At 40.4% G+C, this 25,846-nt stretch overlaps 1 protein-coding gene across 2 annotated transcripts in view; it reads left to right on the top strand.

The window, feature by feature from the left end:
- LOC137296459 (ataxin-2-like protein) overlaps nt 1-25,846 on the top strand; it is a 104,542-nt gene that overhangs the window by 21,280 nt on the left and 57,416 nt on the right. For both annotated transcript variants that reach the window (XM_067828252.1, XM_067828257.1), the window contains exons 5-7: nt 4,526-4,679; nt 21,526-21,650; nt 24,687-24,775. In XM_067828252.1, coding sequence (XP_067684353.1) covers nt 4,526-4,679; nt 21,526-21,650; nt 24,687-24,775 — 368 coding nt within the window. The remainder of the gene's footprint in view (nt 1-4,525; nt 4,680-21,525; nt 21,651-24,686; nt 24,776-25,846) is intronic.

Genomic DNA, 25,846 nt, shown 5'->3' with positions numbered 1-25,846 from the left:
ATTTGGTGCAGGCACTTTCATACAACATTTCACAAGGCAGATGATGAATCTAATGGAGCGACGATTTCAAGAGGAAAGACGAATGCACTCATCAATGATGTCGACGGTGATTCAGTGAGAGCATTCATCTAGACCTGCACTCACATCTGAGGATGAAGAGGAGGTGCACGTACGCACGCACTCCAGAAGATCCAGGTCCCGATCATTGGGTCAAAGCACAGAGAAGAATATACCAGCGCCGAGTGAGTGCACCCACATGAGTAGTTATACTTGATGGAGTGACGTCACACGCTTGCGTGAGTGCACTAGTGGATGGACCCGTCAACGGAGAAGGTCTCCTTCAGTCTCCCCTATTCATAGAAGATGTCGTATGCAGTCACCCTCCCCTTCGGACTTAAGACACACAGAGTCAGGATCGTCGGAGATCTATGAATTAGTCTTACTCTAGGAAGAACAAAGTTAGACAACATTGTGATTTGTCGCCAGAGAAAGCCCTATTTTCTGACCCAGAAGTCACATCGTGGATCATGAATGGTCTGGACTTAGTCTCATTATCCAAGGATTCCAACTAACCCAACACTTACAGGGTGAAGAAGGAAGACATGCGTTAACGTTTCCGGCTATAGCTCCAATATCCACGTTTCTGAGAAGTTTGAAATGCAGAGGATATTCAGCGAGAGCAGCGAAAGCAGTCACCTTTGCCTTACAGAAATCCACACTCGCACACTTCATGACAACAAGTGGAAACGTTTTGAGACATACACCAGGAAAAAAGGGAAAAGAAGGGGATTTTTCGGCGAACAAGGCGACTCATCCTTAAATAGCAGATTATTTATGCTATTTACGTCATTCTAAGGGTCTGAAGGGTTCTACATTTTCTAAGTACTTAGCTGCTCTCAGCTCAGTCATCATCATGGGAACAGGGACCAAACTGACTGAAGTTCCAGAGCTTCTTGCCTTACTACGTTCGTTCAAGTTGGAAGATCAACAACACAGATTTAGAGCTTCAGCATGGGACCTAAATAGTGTACTCCAACATCTTACAAGTGATGCATATGAACCACTTGATCGGACTTCAATTGAAATGTTAACTCAAAAGAAACTATTTTTACTTGCCCTGGCTACAGCTGCAAGAATGTCAGAAATTCATGCCCTAGACTTTAATCGAACAAAGTTTGATACAAGTCACGAAGAAACAGCTCATTTGAGTCTAAGATGGGATTTCATACCAAAGAATCAACTACCAGGTTAACCGGATAGACAGTTCCGTGTACCGGCCTTGTCTTCAATCTTTGGACCTCACGATAGATTTATCATTATATCCAGTCAAAGTGTTGAAAATATACATTGCTCGTACCAAGTCTAGAAGACAATGGTTCAAGCACCTATTTATCCCTATATCTACTGAGACACTCAGGAAAGTATCCTGCAACACTGTCTCAGTGTGATTAGAACTGTTATACTTAGAGCATATAAAGCAGCAGGATTGGATCCTCCATGAGCCTCCAACCCACATGAAGTCAGAGCCTTGGCTCACTATCAACTACAATGGAGGGCTGCTTTTGGAAGTCAAACATGGTGTTTAACAACCATTATCTATATGACATAGCCACAGAGGACGTCTCTCGCATTCATCAGTTTGTGACACTTGATCAGCAACTAACAGTTTCCTGACGACGCTGACTTAACTCACCCGATTTATCATGTGACTGGTGGAAGCCAGACGCCCTGCGGAGTATTTTGGTGGAAAGTCCATGCACACTTCTTAAACAGACTAGCATGAGTGATTGTGACCCTGTACTCGTAATGAAGATACTTGTACATAAAGAGGGGTTGCAACTAGTCTCAATATCTGTATCTTGACATTTAGTTGCATCAGAAACTAGCAGGACGCTAGTTACTTTTGATGTCATCACGTGCAAGTCAACAAAACCTTCTATGGAAGACAAGTTCGACAGGATGTGATTCCCCCCGAAATCTACAATGAATATGAGAAAAATAGGACCAAATTATCACCGTTACAAGTTCCTGTTAGGGGGGAAATTATTGGATGTAATTTTGAACAGCAGAATCCACCGTGGTCTGACCCACCGCCATTTCCATCGGATTCTGTAAGCAATTAAGCATGAGTCAGGATAGGGAAAAATATGTAATTTTCTGAATAAAATCGATATTTTATGCTTATCCTGACTCCTGATGAAAGCCCTCCCAGCTGACCCTCACAGACAAGCTGAATTCTTGTATTCTCGTGTTGGGCAATTATAGGAGAGAGTAAAGTATCATGGCGGTCAGCTGACCATGTACGTGGCAAGGGAGGTAATACATAGGTGAGTGTGAATTTTACGTTCGCCTCTTTTAGAAGGGACCTTCAAGGGATTTCAGGTGTTCCACTACCTTCGCCAGGAAGAGGAGAGTATGCAATTAAGCATGAGGATAAGTATAAAATATCAATTTTATTCAGAAAATTACATTTCTAAATACAGCAAATGTCTATCAAAATGAAAACGAAATCTATTTGTACAGAAATTATAATTTGTCCTTTAAAAAAATAATTTTCAAAACAAACATTTTATCTAACACATCCACTTTATTTCAAGTTCTTCTGTCGAGCAGGCTGCATGAGAACTAATTAATATTCATGAGCCAAAACTGTTCCAACCTCATTCATCAAATCATGTAGCCATATGTCACAATCCGACCCAAGTATTACAGTTTAGCCATTTTCTAATTGACTGAAAGGATTATTCTTTGAATTGATCTTTGGTATTTGCATACAAGCATGTGACAAACTTCATGCACTCACCATGTTCCATCCGTCAAATTTCGCAAACAGATTCTGAAACTGAAAGGTATTTCAGGTTAGCGATATGTTTATATTTGTTATTGACAGATTTACGTGTGGTGGCTGAATTATTGAGTTGTTTCGATGTCATGAATGCTGTGGAACCAGTCTAAGTAAACTTATCCTCAGTACTTTTCGTTGCACTCCACTACAGAGTCTAACAAAACCTTATGGGAGGTCAAGTCAGGTAACCTTTGAGATTGACCAATCAGAACACAGCTTAAATTGCGAAAGTGCACATTCGCACATACCTTTTGAACTTTTTATCTCGAAAAGGTTCATACCCAAACGATTCCTAATGCTATTTAGCGTACGCTCGCTTTCGGGTGATGCACACGTCATACGTACAACCATGACAACGATGAGTAAACAATCACTGAAAATAGTGTTTTTGGCAATATTCAGGTATGTTATCTTGCGGAAATATTAGCTAATGGTAACCATGTCAACAGAAACCCCAAAGTGTATATACTGCAGGTCAAATAACTGTGTTATATGCTGATTTTTGTTTGTGGAGAGATCTGTGTCAGTGACCTGAATATTTTGAATGTCCCTCCGATCCCTAAATAATAGCCGTTGCCTGATTGGTTAAATATTTTTAACCTTCTCGCGTTTAATTGGACAGTCATTGCTTGCTCAGAGGTTACCTGACATGACCTTCTACTAGGTTTTGTTAGACTAAGTGGTGGAGTGTAACAAAATACACTGAGACTAAGTTTACATAGACTGGCTGTAGAACATGCCGTTGAATAGATTTTTCTATTTCAACATAAAGAGAATGTCTTTGTCCACCCTTCAACAACTACACAAAACAGAAAGACAGGCGTTTATTGTTTTTCTTTATGATCCGATGACACTTCAAGTGTCAGTAGCTTGATAGCGTTCACAGTTGACAACCCAGAAGTTAGTTGGCTGACATTGGTGTTTGACAATGAAATCACAATACAAATGATTACAATCGATCGATTATCAATTGGACAGAAGCGATCATTGATATGGCATTATTTTAAACGATAACCAGCTCTAGATATAATCTCAGTAGTTGCTATTTACTGTTGAAATCCACTGGGATCAGCCTGGCAGCCGACGTCTTGCCTTGCACATGCTTGATACATGCTGTCTGTACCCTGCACATGCGCTGCCCGCACTACCCATCTTGGGAGGAATACATGGTTCACACCAACAATCAGTCAGTCTTAGTCTCCACAGTGATCCTTTGTAGCCTAGTGTATAAAACCACCAAGCTAGTAAGCAAAGGGTTGCAGGTTCGAAATCAGGTGATGGCACTACATGTTGGAAATTGTTGATAATGTAATATTTTATGATCACATTCAGTGATGGCAAGTGAAAGTCTTTTTAATCTTCTGAACTAATAATTCAGAGTCAAGGGCTATTCCTCAGAAAATCCTCAGGCAGAGAGATAATATTAAAGCGATATCTAAGGGATAGAGGGATGTTATGAAGATAGGGCACAGGAAAGTTATGAAGATAATTGTTTGTGAGAGAGGGACATTATGTAGATAATTGCCCAGGGAAACGAGATTTGATTTGAGGGATATTACAAGAAAGAAAGACCTTTTTTAGGCTGACCCTGAACAAAATGTCCCAATTATGTATACATCAGTATCACTGATCTTGCCAAGTCAGCACACACTAACCATTGAATAAATATTTCCTCAACAGATGAATGTGGTTTTAGAACTGGCACACAAGATAGAAGACTCAAGATGTAGCAGTATTCCATCCAGAGATCGACTTATAGAGAAACTTATCTTTGGAAAAGATGATGTTGTTTCTCTAAATGCTGCCAATGTTGATTTGGATTACGCAGTCAAAGGTTGGTGTTTTTCAGCTCAATTTGACATTGTCGATGAGAGTTTGCTTTGAATCTTTGGGTTTATTATAGGTTGTCTGCACCATTTACTGCAGACTTAGTACCTATGGGTGATAATATTCTTATTTTTCCTTATCCTGACTCATGCTTAATCCTCTCAATGCTGCCGTCGAACCCTTTCAACAGGAGTGCAGAATAATGATATCTCCAAATAAAACTTGCAATAATTATTCAACGAGTCGGATTTACATGTCGTATGAATTATGTATGGAATGCACTAATTCTCAGCTTTATAAATAAATAATCTTGAATATGTATATGTACCTTAAAACGAAATGCCCATGAATTAAAAATGTGATCGCCAAATTTCTTGTCACGCATTCGAAAATAACTGCCATTGTTGACTTTCAAGCACACAACGTCGAGTGGTATCCAGTCTAATATTTTCTTCATAATGAAATATTTTTTGAAAGTTCTTTGACGGAGAGAAAGCTCATAAGTTTCCCATTTTCTAAAATTTGGTAACTTTCGGCTTAAATAATTACAAACAAAACCAATCTCAATGTTACATCATTGATTGGACGAACAGGAACGATCATGGCAATGGCGGTAAACAAACAAGTCTACATGCATCGTGATGCCAAAGAAAATGTGCCATCCTTTTGATATATCCAACTATTTTTTCTGGAATTAATTATATGGTGTGAATAGGTAAATGTTATTGTCTCTGCACAGAAATTACCATATTTAGCAAGTTTATTTTGATTTTGTTCGATAAACCTTCCAACATTCACAATGTTGACAGCCGTAGGTGACCAGAAAGGGCATGGCCAACCTTGTGTTTTTTCTAAGTGACAAGACACGAAAGATGTTTGAAAATACGCATTCATAAGCAGAATCTGAACTCATATACATTGAAAGAAAACAACACAATACCTATATAATGCAGATCATGAAACAATATCACAATATTTGTAATTGTACCCACCCTTGATGAAACCGGAAGCGCGTACACGACATGGCACTCGTGGAGGTAAGCGAGTTGGAAAACGACCATTGATACATTTTCTAAATTGATTCAAATTCATGTAAGATCCATACTATACACCAAAATTACCTTTCAGTCATCCTCAATTATTAACTGTTAGTTGTGTTCAATAGCAGTTGTCATTTGTTGCTTGTGTTGTAGTATTTCTCCTCAGGTTAGCCGTCTATGTGTTGATCTTTAGTTTGGCAAATCCGAAAACGATGATTTTTGCGGTCTATTTTTTTCAAAGAATGTTCTGACACGGGGAGAATGATAAATTGTCAGTGTGTCGCAGCAATAGCATTATATTGTTCTGCGTATATCGTCACAAGAAGTACAATTTTGATGATTGAAGATGTCATGAATAAAATCATTTTTCCTTTCATAGAAACGAACGAAACCAGAGCTAGTGTGAGAATGTAACGTACAGTAAATGTTTTTCATAAAAATTAATGACTGCTTAGAAAACAACTGTCATCGTCTTTGTGAATCAGTATTTATTTTAGACATTAAAACAGCTAAACATCACATATTTTGTTCACGAATTTGGAGCAAAATTGAAATTATTTTGTTACTCCAAACAGCAGAGCTTTCGGAGTCAATTCTACCTAGTATAATGCAGGTAATGTTTCAGATCAAATTGTTTGACGTGTGTGCATATTTGTATTTAAAAAAATCATGTCATGTGGCTCAGTCCGTGGCTCCATACAGCTTTTAGATATTGCACTAGTGCAATCTGAACTGCAAAATGTACCTCATGTTTATGGCCATACGTTTTACCTACTTGCACACTGTCTATGTTCATATTTTACTGTTAAAACAGACTTCATCTGGGAAACAGACTGATGATCCAAACTCTTGGAGCAATGATTACACTGACAGTGATTGAAAGACAGGCTCATCTTTTTCTTGTGATGAAATTTCATGAAGTAATATGAAAGTATCATACCAAACCTGGAATAATTTTGTTGTAGTGATGTTTTGAATATGGAATATCAAAACTACAAGTGACAAGATAATAAATTGTTGAGCAGGAGGTGCAACCTGTGTTAGTCTTTGGCATCAAGGTAATCATGTAAGGTGGCACCAGGGACAAACAGATTTTTTTTTCCCTAATACTGAGCTCTGCTGTGAGTGGTTTTTGTTATCCAGTTTGGAGCTATTTCATTAAGATTTCAATTTTGATTTTTTTCATTGCCATGTGTATATGCAAAGACATATATATCAAATACTTCCAGATCTTAAACGAAAGACTGCTCAGTCCTTGGCATTTTGTTAATCAAAGAAGACTGTTCTTGGTGTTTCTTGTTTTATGATGGTTTAGGCTATTGAACACTTAAGTAATTGGAGCATATCAGAGGTAATATCAGACACTTCAGCAAACAGAAACAATCCTTGAAAGTTCAATAGACTCATTTCATATTGTGACACTGCTCCTAAACCCAGGAAAAGACAATAAGGTAGAATAATTTATATTTACAGAATATGAAGCCTGTTTACTTTCACCAGAGACAATATAACTTATTATATGTATATTGTTTCTTTTTGTTTCCGGAGCATAACTCAGAAACTGTTCAATATTTTTAGACCAAAGGTGATAGATATAGTAATCTCAGCCTATGGTTGTGCCTTTTGCTATTTACTGATTTTTTGGTATTTATAATTCTTTTATTATTCCATGGAACATTTTGGTGTTAGTCTTATGGTGGGGTGGGCTTCGTTTCCGGAGCACAACTCAGAAACCATTCAATATTTTTCTGCGAAACTTGGTAGATATATCAATCGGAACCTAAAGTGGTGCCTTTTGCTATTTACAGGTTTTTGTGATTTATTATTTTATCGGTTTCCATGGAAACGTTTTTGACTTACTCTCAAAAGTGAGAGGTGTGTTTTGTTTCTGGAGCAGAACTCAAAATCTGTGCAATATTTTTCTGCAAAACTTGGTAGATATATCAGTCAGAAGCTGAAGTGGTGCCTTTTGTACAGGTTTTTGTGATTTATTATTTTCTCGGTTTCCATGGAAACGTTAAGGACATAGTCTCAAAATGGAGGGATGGGCTTCGTTTCTGGAGCAGAACTCAAAAACCATGCAATGTTTTTCTGCAAAACTTGGTAGATATATCAATCGGAACCTAAAGTGGTGCCTTTTGCTTTATACATTTTTTTTTGTGATTTATTATTTTATCGGTTTCCATGGAAACCTTTCAGACTTACTCTCAAAAGTGAGAGGTGCGTTCTGTTTCCGGAGCACAACTCAAAAACCATTCAATGTTTTTCTGCAAAACTTGTTAGATATATAAATCGGAACCTAAAGTGGTGCCTTTTGCTATAAACAGTTTTTTTTGTGATTTATTATTTTATCGGTTTCCATGGAAACCTTTCAGACTTACTCTCAAAAGTGAGAGGTGCGTTCTGTTTCTGGAGCAGAACTCAAAAACTTCCTAATATCTGTCAGTGTTACTTGGTAGATATGTGTGGCAGACCCCAAAGTGGTGCCTTTTGCTATGTACAGGTTTTTATGATGTATTATATTCTCTTTTCCATGAACACGTTGCTGACTTCGTTTTCCAGAGCACACTCGAAAACCATTTCATATCTTTCAAAAGATCCTGGCAGATATATGAGACAAATCTTGAAATGGTGACTTTTTTTTTATTACAGATACTGTAACTCGTGAAATTTTTGTGACATGATATTTTTGCATCACGATATTATTGTGACTTGCCTAATTATCAAAACATAGTTTAGTTTGACAGTTTCAAAGCTTTCTTGCATCTGAAAGTTTTATCTGAAGTAAATCCAACCACATATTAAAGTTTGCCGCTCATCTTGAACACCATTTAGTGGAGTACTTCCGCATGTATGCAATCAGTGATGTTTTCCGTAAAACAACACTTGCTCCATAGGTCATATATGCTTCAAAGGGATTAAATTAGATGGAATGACTCTAATAAAGTGGCACTGATTAAGGACCAGTTTAGTCAGTGTTGGCGAAGCTGTTGATCTCCATATAAGTGTCATGAAAGCTATCCATGCCCACTGGATGATCTCGGCCTTTCAGTCTCCAAGAAATGTGTGTTGCGTGGTTGCCGCCTGTCTGGAGTATCGGACGAACTGATTTAGTGACTTTTGTTCAGATATCCATTGTTTGACATGTGACACGTGAGTACGAGTAATGCTAGTAGTTAGTCATTCTCCGCGTTGTTGTCATTGCTTAATATATGTATTGTCTAGATCTATTGTTAATTTATATGAAGTGGTGAATAATAAAGTGAAGATAGGACAGGTTGTTTGCTGATTATTCATTGCATTCTACCAGCAAATTGCGTCATGATATTTTTGCAGGCTTAAGTCATTCGCGATTTTCACAAAAATATCATGCTCGCAAAAATTTAATGATTTACAGTATATGGCATATATATTTTTGATGAATTCCGTGGGAACAATGGTCTAAAAAACACAATAAGTAACTGTCAGATGATTTGTCCTTTCAAACATGTAGGGGCCGGGGGCATATGTCATCTTCTGATGTTTTATCAAATGATGACATTTTCTGATAAATATACTGTTACTACAACAACATAAATGACATTAGTCATGTGTGATTCAAAATAATTCAGCAAACAAAGGGGTACTGTTGAAAACAAAAGAGCCGATCACCCATTTGTATTTGATGCACATTTTGGTGCGATATTATGAAGAAATAAAACACACAAAATAATATGTAACATCTATCCATATGTTTTATGGCATACATGTAGTTGTATTAAAGAATTGTGTAAAATTGTCAGTTTTCCACATTACTGAAAGACAATAATTAAAATTTGGTTATTTGCATGTTCCTAATGCATTGACAGATCCTGAGTGTCTTTGCCCATGTCTTTTTGGAACAGAAAAATGATTGTCATATTATTAATATCAATTAACATATGAAAATATATGAAAAGATTTTAAAGTTGTAGCCAGTTATGAAACATAAAGCATTGACAAATCTATCATAATTATTCAACAAAAACGTTAATTTATCGCATAAAATTATGAATGTAATTCAACTTGTTCTGAAGTGAGACATATAATTTTTCCAATCATGTAATATGAACGCAATATTTATCAAATCATCCCCGATTTCATGTGAAACTATAACTGAAAATATATTTTAGTTTCTAAAACATGTATACTGCAGTTGCTACTACACTACATCGTCACAAAAAGAAAAGCATGAATGTTATTTTGAAACACAAATGCCACGCCCATATCCGCGCACCTGTTGTTGAGCATGATGTTTGTACAGGTTTTTGTGTCGGACCATGTGAAAAAAAGAATAAGCTAGGATCAACATGCACCACAATTCTATCTTTGCTATCTTTATAATCAGTGGACAATAAAGTAATGTGCCTAATGTGAACAGAAATTCAAATAAAAGATACTGAAAAACTTGCATCTGCTGTGTTGATCAACTATTGTTTCTGGGTCACGGGAGCATACAAGGTCAAACTGGTTCGGCTATGTGCGAATTATATAGTCAAAAATACACGAAGAAATTTCTATGAGCTCTGATTAATTTTAAACAGTTGTTTGTGCTAAATTTGGGTTTGTCAGACGAAATATCTCCTCCAACTTTTCTGTTAATATTCAATAGCGAATGGATTTCATCAGGCAATCCCTGTCTGTGACATCACATCCAGTGACCGTTGCACTTACTAGAAAACAAGATTTCACGATCATAATTTTCGTCTGTCTCTCGTCATACTAAATGGAAAATGATACATGGAACACTTGTAGAATGAGACATTCTCCCTCTTTTGCCAGGTCTTACACAGAAGAGTTCTGTAGTCTTTCTTCTGACCCAAAAAGCTATATTTTATGTAGGAGTTGGACAAAGCGCGCCATGTTTGTTTTTCGTACGTGTAACACGATCTAACCGCTTTTTGCGGGTTTGTACAAAAATTAATGAACCATAACACTTGAAATTTGCATGATTTATAAATCATGTATTTTATTCTGCTATTTTCATGACATGACACGTTTAAATACTGCCATTTCAGTAAGACCTGTCATGACATCGAAATACGATTTGTCTACGGCGAACGTTTTCGATTATTTTTTTTCAGAATTTTTAATTTGTCCCCGCGCGGATATTTGCCGATATAAATATATGAAATTAAGGTCAGATACTTATGAAATATCACTGGTAGGAATATTGAAATTGGTTTGCAATAATTGGACAATTTATACAGTTCCCAATATAAAACGCATCCGACTGTCAATCGACAATTTCAGGTAAATTCAGGAAAATTTACTTTAATTATGTTTGTCTTGTAATTAATGTCTGTACATTTGAAAATATCAGGATATTTTTTATAATAATGTTTATTTTTCTATCTAGTATTAATGAGCTGAATATTTGTTCAATTGTTCCTTATTTAGTGACACAACGACTGTTTGAAATCACCCACCCTCTTATCAGTGCCTTATGCTGAAATTAATTCAGCAAGCTAAAGGTTAATTGCTTATCTCCTCTTCCTGGCAAAGGTATTGGAACACGTGAAATCCCTTGATGTTCCCTTGTGAAAGAAGCGGATGTAAAAATACACTCACCCACGAGTAGCCTCCCTTTACCAGTGCACATGGTCAGCTGATCGGCCATGATTGTCACTCTCTCCCTATCGCCCAATTGGGGTAGCTGGAGGCACCTGGGGTCCTGTATACGGCAATAAGTTTTTCATTCCTTTGGTCCTTTAACTAAATTTGTGTTACATGCGGTTTTTTGCTTTTTGTGCTTCATTATTATCAGTTTTGTGATTATTGTGTCTTTATTTAAAACAAAAATATGTCTACAGTTGAGATTACGGTTGTCGGTGGTTGACCTGCTCTTACTTTGTAAGCCCTTATGTTCTTCTGATACTCGTAAATTTTGTATAAATTTATCTGAATCAGAGTTTACTGTATACATATGGCCTCTTCACAGACGTGCGAGAGACAGGCAATGTTGGCTCACATTAGCCATGTCAAAATGTGGTGAGAGAAATTCAGGTAACCGTTTATCTATTGCTGTTGAGATTCATTCCAGTGATGTCAGCCGTATCTCCGAGCTTATGTCTAGATTTTACGATTATCAGTTGACTGCTACACTGGTGACGTCACGTCTACAGTCTGATTTGTCTCTCACAACATTGGTCTCTGAGAGACAGTACCCTGCGCAGAATGTGGTGTTATTGTTCCAGTGTTAGGAAATTGTTTACGTGTGGTTACAGACTTTCAATGATGGAAAGATATTGATTACACACTAGATAAGCAGTTTACAGAGTCATTTGATTCTTCAGGAAGCATAGAGGTCTTCTAACAGCAGATTCAACGTTGCCTATTACGAGGCTTGCAGCAATGAATGACAGCTTCTGATCGGACAGGCAGCCAGCTATAAATAAACTTCCTTCACTCATAATGAGCAGTGTTGATGACTGGAAGACGAAGAATGACGTATCTTGACGGCCATAACCACTGTCCAGGGTTTACTGTAATAGTCACATGACTTCCATGTTCAGTATATTTAGAAATGGCTGCCATCTGTTTGGCAGTATGTCAAGTACTGAAAACATTTAGCCTATTGAGATGCATTTATATTTATATATTTAGTTAATTACCCAATAAGGATAAGAAACGCTGTGTAAAAGTTCTTTTAAACATAAACAGTTCTTTTAACTAGTGAGAGTATACAAAATGCTAGTTTCTCCTCGAAAAATGCAATTACTCATATATAAACAGACATAAACACCCAACAGCTTAAAAAGTTATCTGGAACTGTGGTAGTGTTATCAGTGTTACACAACCACTAATTTTTAACTTACCTTACCATAGGTCTTATGCATATTACCTCAAGCTTCGCTAGTAGAGATCAGACAGACGTTGATTGGCCATTCCCTGAATGGCTACCTCGTGTAATCTACGGATGTAGTCACGGAAGTGACGTGATCTCCCTACTTGCGGGAACGCGAGCCATCCCAAAATTCACTTTTACTTCTAGCGTTCGTCTGATCAGATGTGTTTGTTTCGCTCAGAGTTTTCCTATTGTGTTGAATAAAGTTGTTGTTCAACAGGTAGATGTGTGTTGTTTCCCTAGGTGTGTGGTTAGTTAAATTGAATTTAACTTCACTTACCTTGCTACCTCGTGTTGTAAATGTTTCCTTTTTTCTCACTTCGATGTGGGTTTTCCTGTGTCGTTTGTGAGGTGTCATGGCGGACTTGGAGGTTCTTTATTCCGTCAGGGATACTTCCTCCATCTGTTCTGCTATTTTGTATGGTATTTCCTCACGGTTTTTGCCTTTTGTCATGTGTTCTTTATCCCACGTGGCATGTTTTGCAGGTAGCCATGTTGGTTGCTAGCCGTCGCTTTCGCGAGCTTACAGGCGTACCCACTTTAGATTGGGGGTGCGCTCTTGCTGCACTTTTTCTGTAGGGGTGTTTTTCGTTTCAACCTCTAGCGTTATTGTTTTTTTCACGCTTCGGGTATGTTTTTATCTGTTGCAGTTAACTGTGTATGACTCGGCAGTTTTGTACTATCTGCAAGGGGCAGAAGTCAGCCAAGGATCCCCACCCCTGGTGTCCGGATTGTGCATCACAGACCTGTTCCCTTGACAGCCGCTGTCAGCATTGTACAAGTCTTTCAGTGGCGGACTTCAAGACCTTTTTAGCTGTCCGTAGGAAGAGGTTTACTTAGCGGAAGAGGAGAATGTCTTCCCCAGCTTCTTCATTAGGTTCCTTACAGGACGACCCGGAGCTGCCTACCTTTACAGCGCCAACGCCGACGTCTGGTTTGGAGCGCTCATCTACGACGCCAATTCGATCGTCTCCGGAGCCACTTCGCTCGGACGCCTTTGTCGACTTATCCCGTTCGGACGCCTTGGCGCACCCAGAAGTTCAGAGGCTTTTACTGTCTCTCCTGACGCCCAGCACTTCTACTAGAGAGCCAGCGCCGACCTCAGCTGCTGTACCAGCGCCGATGTCAGCGCCTACCTTGATTCCCGAACTTGTTTCAACGTCAACGCCTATGCCTATGCCAGCGCCAGCGCCTACGCCCACGTCAGCGTCCACAGCCTTGATGGGGACACCCTCACTGGTTCCAATACCAGCGCCTATACCTACGCCAGCGCTTGTTCAGACGCCGGCTCCTGTGCCTCTGCCAGCGCCTTACCGGATCCCCAGGACTTCTCACACGTTATCTAGAGAAGAGGTACTACAACGTCAACTAGACGAGCAGCGCGCTCGGCGCTTAGAAGCGGAACGCTCGCGACGCAGATCGCGGTCCAGATCTCCGAGAAGTCGGCGCTCCCGTTCTCCTCACCGTAGTCGGCGCCGGCGCTCGCGCTCATGCTCACGCTCTCCTAGACGATCCATGGAGGATTCTTATTCCAACAGGAGCAGACGGCGCTTCCGTTCGCGATCCAGATCTCCTCGGCGTGCTTCCAGAACTCAGCGTTCACGTTCACCAGAGGCCCCGCGAGTTTCACTGAAGGATTCCTCTACTCGGACGCCATCTACCTCTTCCACCCAGCGGCGGGATTCGACTTCAGTCTCTTGGGAAGATTTGGAGGAGCAACACTTCTGCCCTGACTATGAAGAAGAGGCAGGTGTAGGCGAGGATGATGGCACCTATCTACCACTATCGGCAGTGTTTGAGTGGATTGCTGACAGGCTACCTGACTGTCCTTCTCCATCAGTCGATCCTAATAACCCGGCGTCCATCCGTTTGTCCCCGGAACTACTCATTCCACCTCATCCTATGGTGGCGGATGCAGTGTCTCTCCTGGATGAGGATTTTGCTAAGCTGTCTCTGAACCCTACGATCAAGGCGTCGAAGTCAAGGAAGTCAGATTACAAGATCCATAGCCTAGACTTCACAGATAATGGTGCGGCTCAGGACGACTCACTCAAGCGCTTGTCAAGTTCTTCACTCTCAGCTTATAAAGTGCAGGACTCCAAATTAGCAGCCATTGACACGGCGCATGCTTAAACCTATTTCGGCGTTAGCCTCGGCTACTTCAGCGGCTGCAGCAGACCTATCAGAGGACAACGCCTCCAGGGTGGATCATCTCACGACGATCTTCCAGTGGCAGGGCAAAGTTCTTCATGACTTACTCGGTCACTTACGTGCGGCATTGGCTATGACTACTTCGGTTCGCCGCTCCGGCTTCCTGGATGCATGTAATTGGCAAGAGGAATTTAAGCGCCAGTTGCTTCGGGCTCCTTTCACTTCCAAGTTTCTGTTCGCCGACAAGATTTCGGAGGTTTACAAGTCGCACGCGGAATTAACGAACACTGAAGTCGCGCTGTCTACCTTTGAGGCGCTTGGTTCTGCCTTTCGTGGCAGAGCCAGAGGAAGTGGAAAGAAGCGCTATGTTCCCAGGAGGGAATCCATCCGCTCCTCTTTTGGGAGGGGACGTGGCCGCACTAAGGACAATGACGCTCAGCGGAAGCCCCAGGAGCGCAGCCGGGACACCCCCAGGGCGAGGCAGAGGCAAGCGCCCCTACTCTGGTCGCTGAAGCCGTGGATGTCTACGACTGGGACCTCCCACCCCCAGTCGTACCTGTCCATCCGACTCCAGTAGGTGGGAGACTAGGGATCTTCTGGACCAACTGGTCATTCCTAGAGGATCCATTTGTAAGCAAGATTCTGAAGTCTGGCTACAAACTGCCATTGGTCGAGACTCCACCGCTGACATCTACTCCCCAGTCGCGGATATATCCTCAACACCAACTAGCTCTCCTAGAGTCCAGTATCGACATCCTGTTATCCAAGAGAGCCATAGAGACAGTGCTGGAACCCCACCGGTCCCCGGGGTTCTACTCACCCATCTTCCTGGTGCCAAAGAAAGATTCCGACAAGATGCGCATGATTCACAACATGGCGGTCTTCAACAGACAGTATCTGTCCGACCCTCCTCATTTCCGGATGACGTCCCTAGAGCAGATTCGAGCCAAATTGTCTCCCGGGGCTTGGCTAGCCAGTCTGGACCTACAGGACGCGTATCTACATGTTCCCATACATCCGCGTTACAGGAAGTACCTGAGGTTCATCTTCAACGGAATACATTACCAGTGGAGGGTGCTTCCGTTTGGAATTTCTACGGCCCCGTGGCTTTTCACACGCATCACGCTTCCGGTTACCAGGTTTCTACATCTAAGGGGAGTGGACTTTGATCCATACATGGACGACTGCCTTCTCAACCACGGCAGTCCTCTACTGCTACGCAAACAGTTGGACTTCTCCACCCGCCTGCTGCATCAACTGGGTTGGATGGTCAACACCAACAAGTCACATCTGGAACCAACTCAAGAACTGACCTTCATCGGGGGATTATTTTTAACGAAGGACAATCTTGTCAGGGTCCCTCCAGATCGGTGGCTGAAGATTCTGGCGTTTGCAGATCGATGTCTCTCTCAACCCATGACCCTCAGAGAGTAGCAGTCTCTGTTGGGTCTTTTGACATCGGCGCAGGATCTTACTCTCAGAGGACGCCTTATGCTACGGCCCTTACAGAGGTTTCTGTCACCATTCATCCAGATGAACGACCTCAAGTCACAGGTTCTTCTACCTCCACATCTACATCAGTATCTCCGGTGGTGGATGGTAGAATCGAATGTCTGCACCGGCGTCTGTTTGGAAGACTCCAGTCACGACCACGAGTTGTTCGTGAATGCGTCCCTACTAGGGTGGGGTGCACATCTGGCCGGCCGAACGACCTCAGGGCTGTGGTCCAATGCCGAAAGGTCGTGGCACATCAACAACCTGGAATTGCAAGCCGTCATTCTAGCAGTTCGCCACTGGCTACCGATTTTGTCCAACACCAAGCTCCTGGTGGCGTCAGACAACTCCACAGTCGTCTGGGTTATCCGGAATCAGGGCACGACCAGGTCCAAGCAACTCCTAGACCAGATGTTTGTGTTAGCAGGATCACAGTCAGGGTTCGTCACATACCCGGCTGCAAGAACATTCTGGCAGACGCGCTGTCGCGTCCAGGCAGACCTTCACCGACGGAATGGATGCTTCATCCAGACGTGTTTCATCAGATTTGTCTTCGCCACGGGAGACCTCTGGTGGACCTCTTCGCCACCAGCTTCAACCATCAACTACCAACTTACGTGTCTCCCGTACCGGATCCACAGGCTTGGGCAGTCGACGCTCTATCTCTGTCGTGGGAGGGTCTAGACGCGTACGCTATTCCACCACCCGTTCTTCTCCCGGAAGTGATTGGCAAGATCAAGCAGACACAGAACCTGAGACTGCTTTTGGTCGCGCCCTGGTGGCCAGCCAGACCGTGGTTCCCCGATCTGCGACGCCTCGTCAGCGGAGATCCGGTTCAGCTTCAAGATTTGCCACACCTTCTTCGTCATCCGCACAGCCAACAACTCCATCCAGATCCGCTGAGATTCCATCTGCACGGCTGGACCATCTTCAGAAGGCATTAAGGGCGAAAGGCTATTCCTCGCGTGTGACGAATGCCATAGCCCGAGCTCATCAGACATCCACCAGATCCCTCTATGATGACAAGTGGCGCTCATTTGAAAGCTTTTGTGCTCAGAGATCACAGGATCCCATGACAGCTTCCCCACAGTTCGTGGCGAATTTTTTTATGTTTCTACGTAATTCCAAGCATCTCAAAGGGAGTACGTTGGGTGCCTACTTGTCAGCGTTGAACTCCGTCTTGGCGGTCAAGACGGATCGTCAGATTTCTAAAGTTCCAGAACTGGTTGCCCTGCTGAAGGCGTTCAAGTTGGAGGACCAGCTCAAGTTCCACCCTCCAGCTTGGGATCTGAATGTCGTTTTACAACACCTGAGAGGCCCCCCATATGAGCCCCTAGAGGACGCTTCTTTTGAGCTATTGTCCAGGAAGACGGTCTTCTTACTTGCCCTAGCTACGGCAGCTAGAGTTAGTGAGATTCATGCCCTGGATGTCACACAAGTGCGTTTTGAACAAGCTAGGCATGGCCGAGTCCACTTGGGTTTGCTGTGGGACTTCATTGCCAAGAATCAGCTTCCCAGTCAACCGGATAGACTTTTCTCCATCCCGCCTTTATCGACCATCCTCGGACGACATGATACGGAGGAGGAATTCCTGTGTCCTGTCAGGGCCCTTCGATGTTACATCCAGAGGTCTGCCTTGAAGAGACGTTCCCGGAAAAGACTGTTTATCCCTTTTTCTTCATCCTGCAAGGGGGAAGTAAATAGGAACACTATTGCCCTGTGGCTGCGGACTACTATCCTGGAGGCGTACGATGCCAAGAGTCTTCCCCATCCGACGGCAAACAACCCCCATGAAATTAGAGCTCTGGCGTCCACTATGGCCCTCCACAGGAACTGTACGGTGCCACAGATTATGGAGGGTTGTTTTTGGAAGTCGGCCACTGTGTTTGCCTCACACTACCTGAGGGACTTGGCGGTCGAGGACATGGAGGGGCTTCAGTCTTTTGGCCCGTTGGTGGTTGAACAGCAACTCACCCGGCCTTCCGCCCATTAGGTAATTATGCTGTTCTTACCATTGGTCTTAAGGTTAACCTCACCCCCTGGGTGCGTCGGTTTCTCTTTGGAGTTCCCATGGGTTATCCTTTGTCCTATTTCCAGGTTTGCCCTGTGACGTTGGCATTGGTCTCCCGGGTCTCCTGTGCATGTGCATTGTCTGCTGAAGAGGTGAAGGTCCTCCGGAGTCCACACCACCGTCCTCTCTGTCGAAGCCATATGCATAAGACCTATGGTAAGGTAAGTTAAAAATTTATTAAAATCTAAATATTTTAGATATTTAAATACTTACCTTACCATAGGGCGGTGACTCCCTCCCAACGCTGGATGCTCCTCCCCACTTTGGACTCTTCGGACCTTTCTCTCCTGCTGCCAGTAAAAGTGAATTTTGGGATGGCTCGCGTTCCCGCGAGTTGGGAGATCACGTCACTTCCGTGACTACATCCGTAGATTACACGAGGTAGCCATTCAGGGAATGGCCAATCAGCGTCTGTCTGATCTCTACTAGCGAAGCTTGAGGTAATATGCATAAGACCTATGGTAAGGTAAGTATTTAAATATCTAAAATATTTAGATTTTAATAAAATTGTAGGGATGGCAATTTTCAGTGAATCTGCTGAAATCTGTGGGTTTAAATGCAAATTAATCAATCCAGGACACGGTTGGGAGCCTCTGGCCTCCATACCTTCAGGTGATTTTCACCTTCACCTGTTGCCATTCCTGAAATAGTAATAGATACAGAATTAGCTAGAGGAAGTTACCCGAGACTGTAACATCAGCACATTGTGAAACAAACATACACATTGAACACAGACCAATTCATGACATTCCTCTCAATGTGCCCAGCGAAGTTTTAATTGGTGCCTTTTGCTATGTACAGGGTTTTTTTATTTATTATTTTCTTGGTTTCCATGAAAACGTTTCAGACTTAGTCTCAAAATGGAGGGGTGGGCTTCGTTCCCAGAGGACAACTTGAAAATCATTTCATATCTTTCAAAAGATCTTGGCAGATACATGAGACAGATCTTGAAATTGTGACTTTGCTGGTTACAGATATATGGCATTTATAATTTTCATGAATTCCATGGAAACAATTCAAACTTAGTCTAAAAAGACAATGAGTAACTCTCGAGTAGCTCTCAGATTATTTGTCCTTTCAAACATGTGGGGGCTGGGGGGATATGTCATCTTGTGATAAATCTTGTTTTTAACTTTAGAGATATTGGAACTTAAATATGTTTTGCGGAATTTCTCTTAGATAGTGTAATAGGGGGTGAAGAGGGAGTGTACTCTATGAATTTAGATTACACATGTGCCTTATAAGAGCTCTAAAGGTGTGCATCTCATATTTTGATTTTGTATTCATTTATTTTTCCAATTTTAATGCAGTTTGAACTTTCATAAAGTTTGTTGAATTTCTCTCTGAATATAGTGTTATGGGGGTTGAAGTCTATGCACTTCTCCAGAAATGCTGTTCAACAGAATTGATTGAGCTTCTAAATGTGTTTCACTGGGACTCTAAAGGTGGCCATCTGATACCGTGTTCATCCAATTTCTTGATTTTGTATCTTGTATCAGATGTTTGAACTTAGTTGAATTTGGTTCTATTCATCCTGCTCGTCTCATACGACAAGGGGTGTACTTTCCTGAAAAACCACAGCACAAAACTCATTTAGCTTACATATGTCTTTTATGGAGACTCTGAAAGTGTGCATCTCTTATTTTGTTTCTGTATTTTATAGGTTTTTGTATGTTTAGAGACATTTGAACTTATATCTATCTGCTTGAATTTCTCTCTGATGATAGTGAAATAGGGGATTAACTTAAGTCTGTCCATGGTTCCACAAGAACCAATCAACAGAATTAATGAAGCTTATACATATGTTTCACAGGGACTCCAAAGGTGTGCATCTCATAGTTACTTAGATGTTTATTGAACTTGTTTCATAGAAATTAATCACCAGGGCAAACTCGGTGTAGGGAACACTTCCTACAGCAGCTGGGGCATCTGTGTCCCTGGACATAATTTTGTCTTGTTTCATCTACATTTCCCTTTTATTTAGGTTGGGGTATGGCTAGAAACCTTTCTCTCAATGCCTGTACATAACAAGGCCAAACTTGTGATTGAAAAGTGAATGAATAATTTAATGAAAATAATATTTACATACCCTATTTATGTACCTTGCTTCAGTATAACGTAAATACGTAGTCACTTTACACGTATTTGTATATACTCGCATATGGAAATTGTGTGCATGCAATTGGGTTTATCAATTCACCCCAGAGAGATGACATTCAATATAAGGAAAAGAAATAACTGTTTATCAGAATCCTGTTCAAAATCTTACCATCGTTGCCTTTTGAAACAGACCCCAAATCCAGGCTACTAGATTTCAAGACAATGCCAACTTTACGCTTGAAATCTATAACACGACTGTTGAAAAGAAGTTGCATGGACTAAATACAACCATGTATTATTTCAACCATGTGCACACAGGAAGAATAATAGATATTTCAGTGTTTAACTCTCCACTTTTTCTGGCCCCGAAATAGAAAACAATCATGGAACCTGTTAGGGCTATAATCCTAGATCCTATTGATGCATATGAACATATTTATGATCAATGTGACGACATTGCAATGTGTTGCATTAGGCATTAGGCAGAGAACCGTTGACTAGATTCTTTTCTTATTTGGTACCTAGGTTCACCACACCATAAGAAACGTATAAGTCAGGTTTGGTGACTTTGACCTTCATTTCAAGGTCACATTGGGACTTTCACATTTTAACCTTGTCTCTCTCTAGAACCGTTCTCTGGATTTTCTTCTTATTCAATACCAAGCTTTATCTAGGAAAGGTGCAGGGCCAGGTCGATTTGGGTCATGGTGACACTGAAGATTTACAGCATGTTAAACTGCATGTTAAGCGTTCCAGCGAGGTATCTCAAGAACCGTTCACTGGATTTTCTTCATGGACTTTTAAGACTTCCCTTGAATGTTTTTCAAAAAGCAATTTCTTTATCACTACTTTTACCTATTTCATGCACTAAGATATTCAAGTCAAGGTGAAAGTTTGTGTTGCCAATGTTAGTGTGTTTGAACTAGACAGCAATATATCAAGAGAGGTTGACTGGTCATATTTTTGTTGACATTTAGTTTCACCTTAAATTACGACCTTCACTTTCATTATTTTTCAAATTGTGGTGTGGGGTCTTGTCACCTTAGTGACAATGCGTGTTGATTTTCAAATTTGACCATTTTCTTGTTTCATATCTAAATTTGATCACAGATGAAATAATTCTTCTTTTCAGATACATTCACTGATACAGCAATAAGCCGCTTTAATGGCCAGTCCTATGATAGAGAAGTCAGGGAATTACAGCCATGGGAAGGAGATACTGGAGATGATATTAGTCTTATGGAAAACGACTCATCAGTAAGTAGTTATAATCCATAGGTTTCTTGTTATAACCTTCAGCTTCTTGATTTTGAATTGTACTCTATTTTCAAAGTTTTTCAGAAACATATAGTGTCAATTTTTGTAAATCAGTTCATGATTGCTGAACTGAAGGGATTTATTGTATTGAAAAAACTGACACACAAAAGAAAGCCATTAATGTCATTTTTGATGGAAAGGATGAAGTCATTGTCATATAAACAGTGGTGGTGTCTTTGGTTGCAAGGTATTATAAATTACAAACCTAACGTTTTCCCTTGTTTCATGCACTTTTATCACTGCTGAATGTTTTCCCACCCATTTTATCAGTCCTTTTGTCTGTCTCTAGACCATTAAATATTTCTAATGAAACATGTTTTACAGATCAGTCAGTTGGTAAACTGGATATTGAGTTTGGATGTTTAAAATGCTAAACAGCCTTTGTTTGTTGTTGGCCAAAGTGTAGGTATCCTATGGCATTGTGCAAATACTCAATTTTTATCCGCCCAGCATGTAATGCGGGGGATATATTTGACGCCTCGTCTGTCCGTTCGTCCGTCCGTTCGTAATCATTTTGTCTCTGGAGCATAACTCAGAAACCGTTCAATATTTTTAGACCAAACTTGATAGATATAGTAATCTCAGCCTATGGTTGTGCCTTTTGCTATTTACAGATTTTTGGCATTTATATATTTTTTGGTGTTCCATGGAACATTTTGGTGTTAGTCTCATGGTGGGGCAGGCTTCGTTTCCAGAGCAGAACTCGAAAACCGTTAAATATATTTCTGCAAAACTTGGCAGATATATCAATCAGAACCTAAAGTGGTGGCTTTTACTATTTCCAGGTTTTAGTGATTTATCATTTTCTCAGTTCCCATGGAAACGTTTTTGACTTACTCTCAAAAGTGAGAGGTGTGTTTCGTTTCCGGAGCAGAACTGAAAAACTTCTTAATATCTGTCAGTAAAACTTGGTAGATATGTCTGGCAGACCCCAGAGCGGTGCCTTATGCTATTTCTTTTTTTTTATGTATTATTTTCTCGGTTCCATGAACATGTTGCTGACTTCATTTCCAGAGCACAGCTCGAAAACCATTTCCTATCTTTCAAAAGATCTTGGCAGATATACGAGACAGATCTTGAAATGGTGACTTTTTCTGATTATAGGTATATGGCATTTATACTTTTCATGAATTCCATGGAAACAATTCAGACTTGGTCTAGGAACACAATAAGTAACTGTCCGATAATTTGTCCTTTCAAATATGTGGGGGCCTTGGGAATATGTCATCCTCTGATGACTCTTGTTTTTGTTTTTCCATGGAACATTTTGGTGTCAGTCTTAAGGTGGGGTGGGTTTCGTTTCCGGAGCAGAAGTCAAAAACCATTCAACATTTTTCTGCAAAACTTGGTAGATATATCAATCAGAACCTAAAGTGGTGCCTTTTGCTCTCTACAGGTTTTTGTGATTTATTGTTTTCTCGGTTTCCATGGAAACGTTTCGGACATAGTCTCAAAATGGAGGGATGGGCTTTGTTTCCAGAGCAGAACTCAAAATCAGTTCAATATTTTCTGTAAAACTTGGTAGATATATCAATCAGAACCTAAAGTGGTGCCTTTTGCTCTCTACAGGTTTTTGTGATTTATTGTTTTCTCGGTTTCCATGGAAACGTTTTGGACCTAGTCTCAAAAGTGAGAGGTGTGTTTCATTTCCAGAGCAGAACTCAAAAACTTCTCAATATCTCTTAGTAAAACTTTCTAGATATGTCTGGCAGACCCCAGAGTGGTGCCTTTTGGTTTTTAAAGGTTTCTGTGATGTATTATTTTCTTGGTTTCCTTGGAAACATTTTGGACTTAGTCTCAAAATGGAGGGGTGGGCTTCGTTCCCAGAGCACAACTCGTAAACCATTTCATATCTTTCAAAAGATCTTGGCAGATATATGAGACAGACCTTGAAATGGTGACTTTTTCTGATTACAGATATATGGCATTTATATTTTTCATGAATTCATTCTGACTTGGTCTAAAAACACAATAAGTAAGTGTCAGATGATTTGTCCTTTCAAATATGTGGCGGCCGGGGGGATGACTCTTGTTTATTTTGATCAGCTGTATTATTTAATCAGAATCATTGTTCTGTGTTAGTTTAAAAACTTTTATCAAGGTAGTCATAAGTATATAAAATGTTATTACAGTTGGATGAATTGTTGTGCAGTTTACTAATAGACAAGAAAATTATGACTGACTGAAATGTTTTACGGGTTTATTTTACACTGGAGGTACATAATAGCCTTGATCAAGGTCAGTTTCATTCTTGGAGTCTTTTAATTTTTATTTCTTTAAGGCTAGTTGTTAGCAGTGTTCATTAATGGTGTTTCAAAGTAACAGGACTTTGGATCCTGTAAGTTTCAGATGTCTGGTTGACCCTCTGAACATTCACAGAACCCTCAGAACACAAATTAAACACACATTTTTGATTTAACGTTTCTAAATTATTGACAAATGTAAAATTTATAAACAAGTCACATATGACAACTTCAGTCAAAATCATTGTGAAATATACAGTTGGAAACTTGAGGCTTACGGTTTGTAGACCTCCATCAGACTGTTGACGAATCAGCAGGATTATTCAGAGGATCCGAAGCTATTAGTGAACACTGTGTTAGAGCTTTGGCAGGAAAGCCATTTTCCAGCTGATGGCAAAAGGCAGTAGGATTGGTGTGACACATCCCATGTAAATTTCTTCTCCTCAGAACATGCTGAAACAGCTAAACAGGGAGAGCTCAAGTTAGCAATGTTTGTTTTTCCTTCTGATGTATTTTGTGGAACAAGTGTCACTCTATCAGTGTAGTAAATATTTGAAAACCAATACTGGCTATACATTTGTCAAGTGGAATATTTCTTATTGTTAACAACATATTCAGGAGAGCTACCGTTTTTCCATTCTGGAAACAAAAAAAACCCACAGTGATTTGAGACAGTTGTGTATGCTTTGACAAGGTTATTTATTTAATATGTTTTCTTTTTTCTCTCTTCTAGAATGGCTGGGATCCAAATGACATGTTTAAAACAAATGCTGAACAGTTTTCAGTGAAATCTACATATGATGAAAATCTTCCTCAGTATACGTAAGTTATACATGATACTGGTTCAGTGTGTGTTTTATTTGTTTAACAAATTATAGGCATTAGTTCAATGTGTGTTTTGTAAACAAATTATAGGCAGTAGAACTTAATTAGTATTTGAGTCCATTATTTTGGTTTTTATGCAAGAAATCAAACAAATTTTTGATTACCTGACTGTTAGGAGTAAGCTTTCTCCATTGTAAGCATCTAATCCTCAGAAGCTACATGATCAATGAAGCTGAAACTGCACTTGCTTTTTCTCACCACATAATGTCACCAATTTGTGAAAGATGTTACAGTCCCCCTATTGCCTATTGCTCAGCCGTTATTAGTTCACCTGTCTGAGAGTCAAGTGAGCCTTTTCATCCTTCACTGTGGCCAAGCTTTGTAAACATGTCTTCAGAAACCTTTGAACCTGACTTCCACCAATGATGACATAATTTAACCCATTCCAGACCTTAGGCTGGTTTACTGGCCAGGCAGTAGCTAACTTTAGGAAGCTACTTAACACATCATTCATTTATTAAATGAGTCACTTTTCACAATATCTGAAAACACTTATTGCATTTCATTTGACAATATATTTTGACAATTTTAAATCTTTAAATGAAAAAAAACCCATTATTCTCAGACATGTTTCTGCAGTGTGTCTACATCAAAGTTGTCAAAGAGAGAGGTAATTATGTTTTGAGGAAATAGTTGAACAAATTGATTAAACTAAGGATTTAAATCAACAGTACTCACAGAAGTTGTCACTGTACAACTTGCTATTTCCATCTTATTTGTGTTATCATGAAACGTAAGTCTACTAGTACTAACATCACCACTTAATTCACCTTGAACTTCATGACTCGGCTAAGATATATGCATGAAGCATCTTTGTCACAGGTCACAACCTAAAATACTGTCAGAAATAGAAAAAAAGTTAATATTAGGCTCTTGCTCGATATCCCTCAAGTTTGTAGGGATGAAATGGGATCAATGGTAAGAGGATATCCAGACATGTATTTTTACTTGTAAAATCAGGCCAAACTTAGAAAAAATATGAATTACTACTGAAAACAATAGATAGAC

This window comes from Haliotis asinina, chromosome 1 (genome assembly GCF_037392515.1).
Source record: "Haliotis asinina isolate JCU_RB_2024 chromosome 1, JCU_Hal_asi_v2, whole genome shotgun sequence".
Classification (NCBI taxonomy): domain Eukaryota; kingdom Metazoa; phylum Mollusca; class Gastropoda; order Lepetellida; family Haliotidae; genus Haliotis; species Haliotis asinina.
The sequence above is the reverse complement of the archived record's forward strand: the minus strand, read 5'-3'. Positions and strand labels throughout refer to the sequence as shown.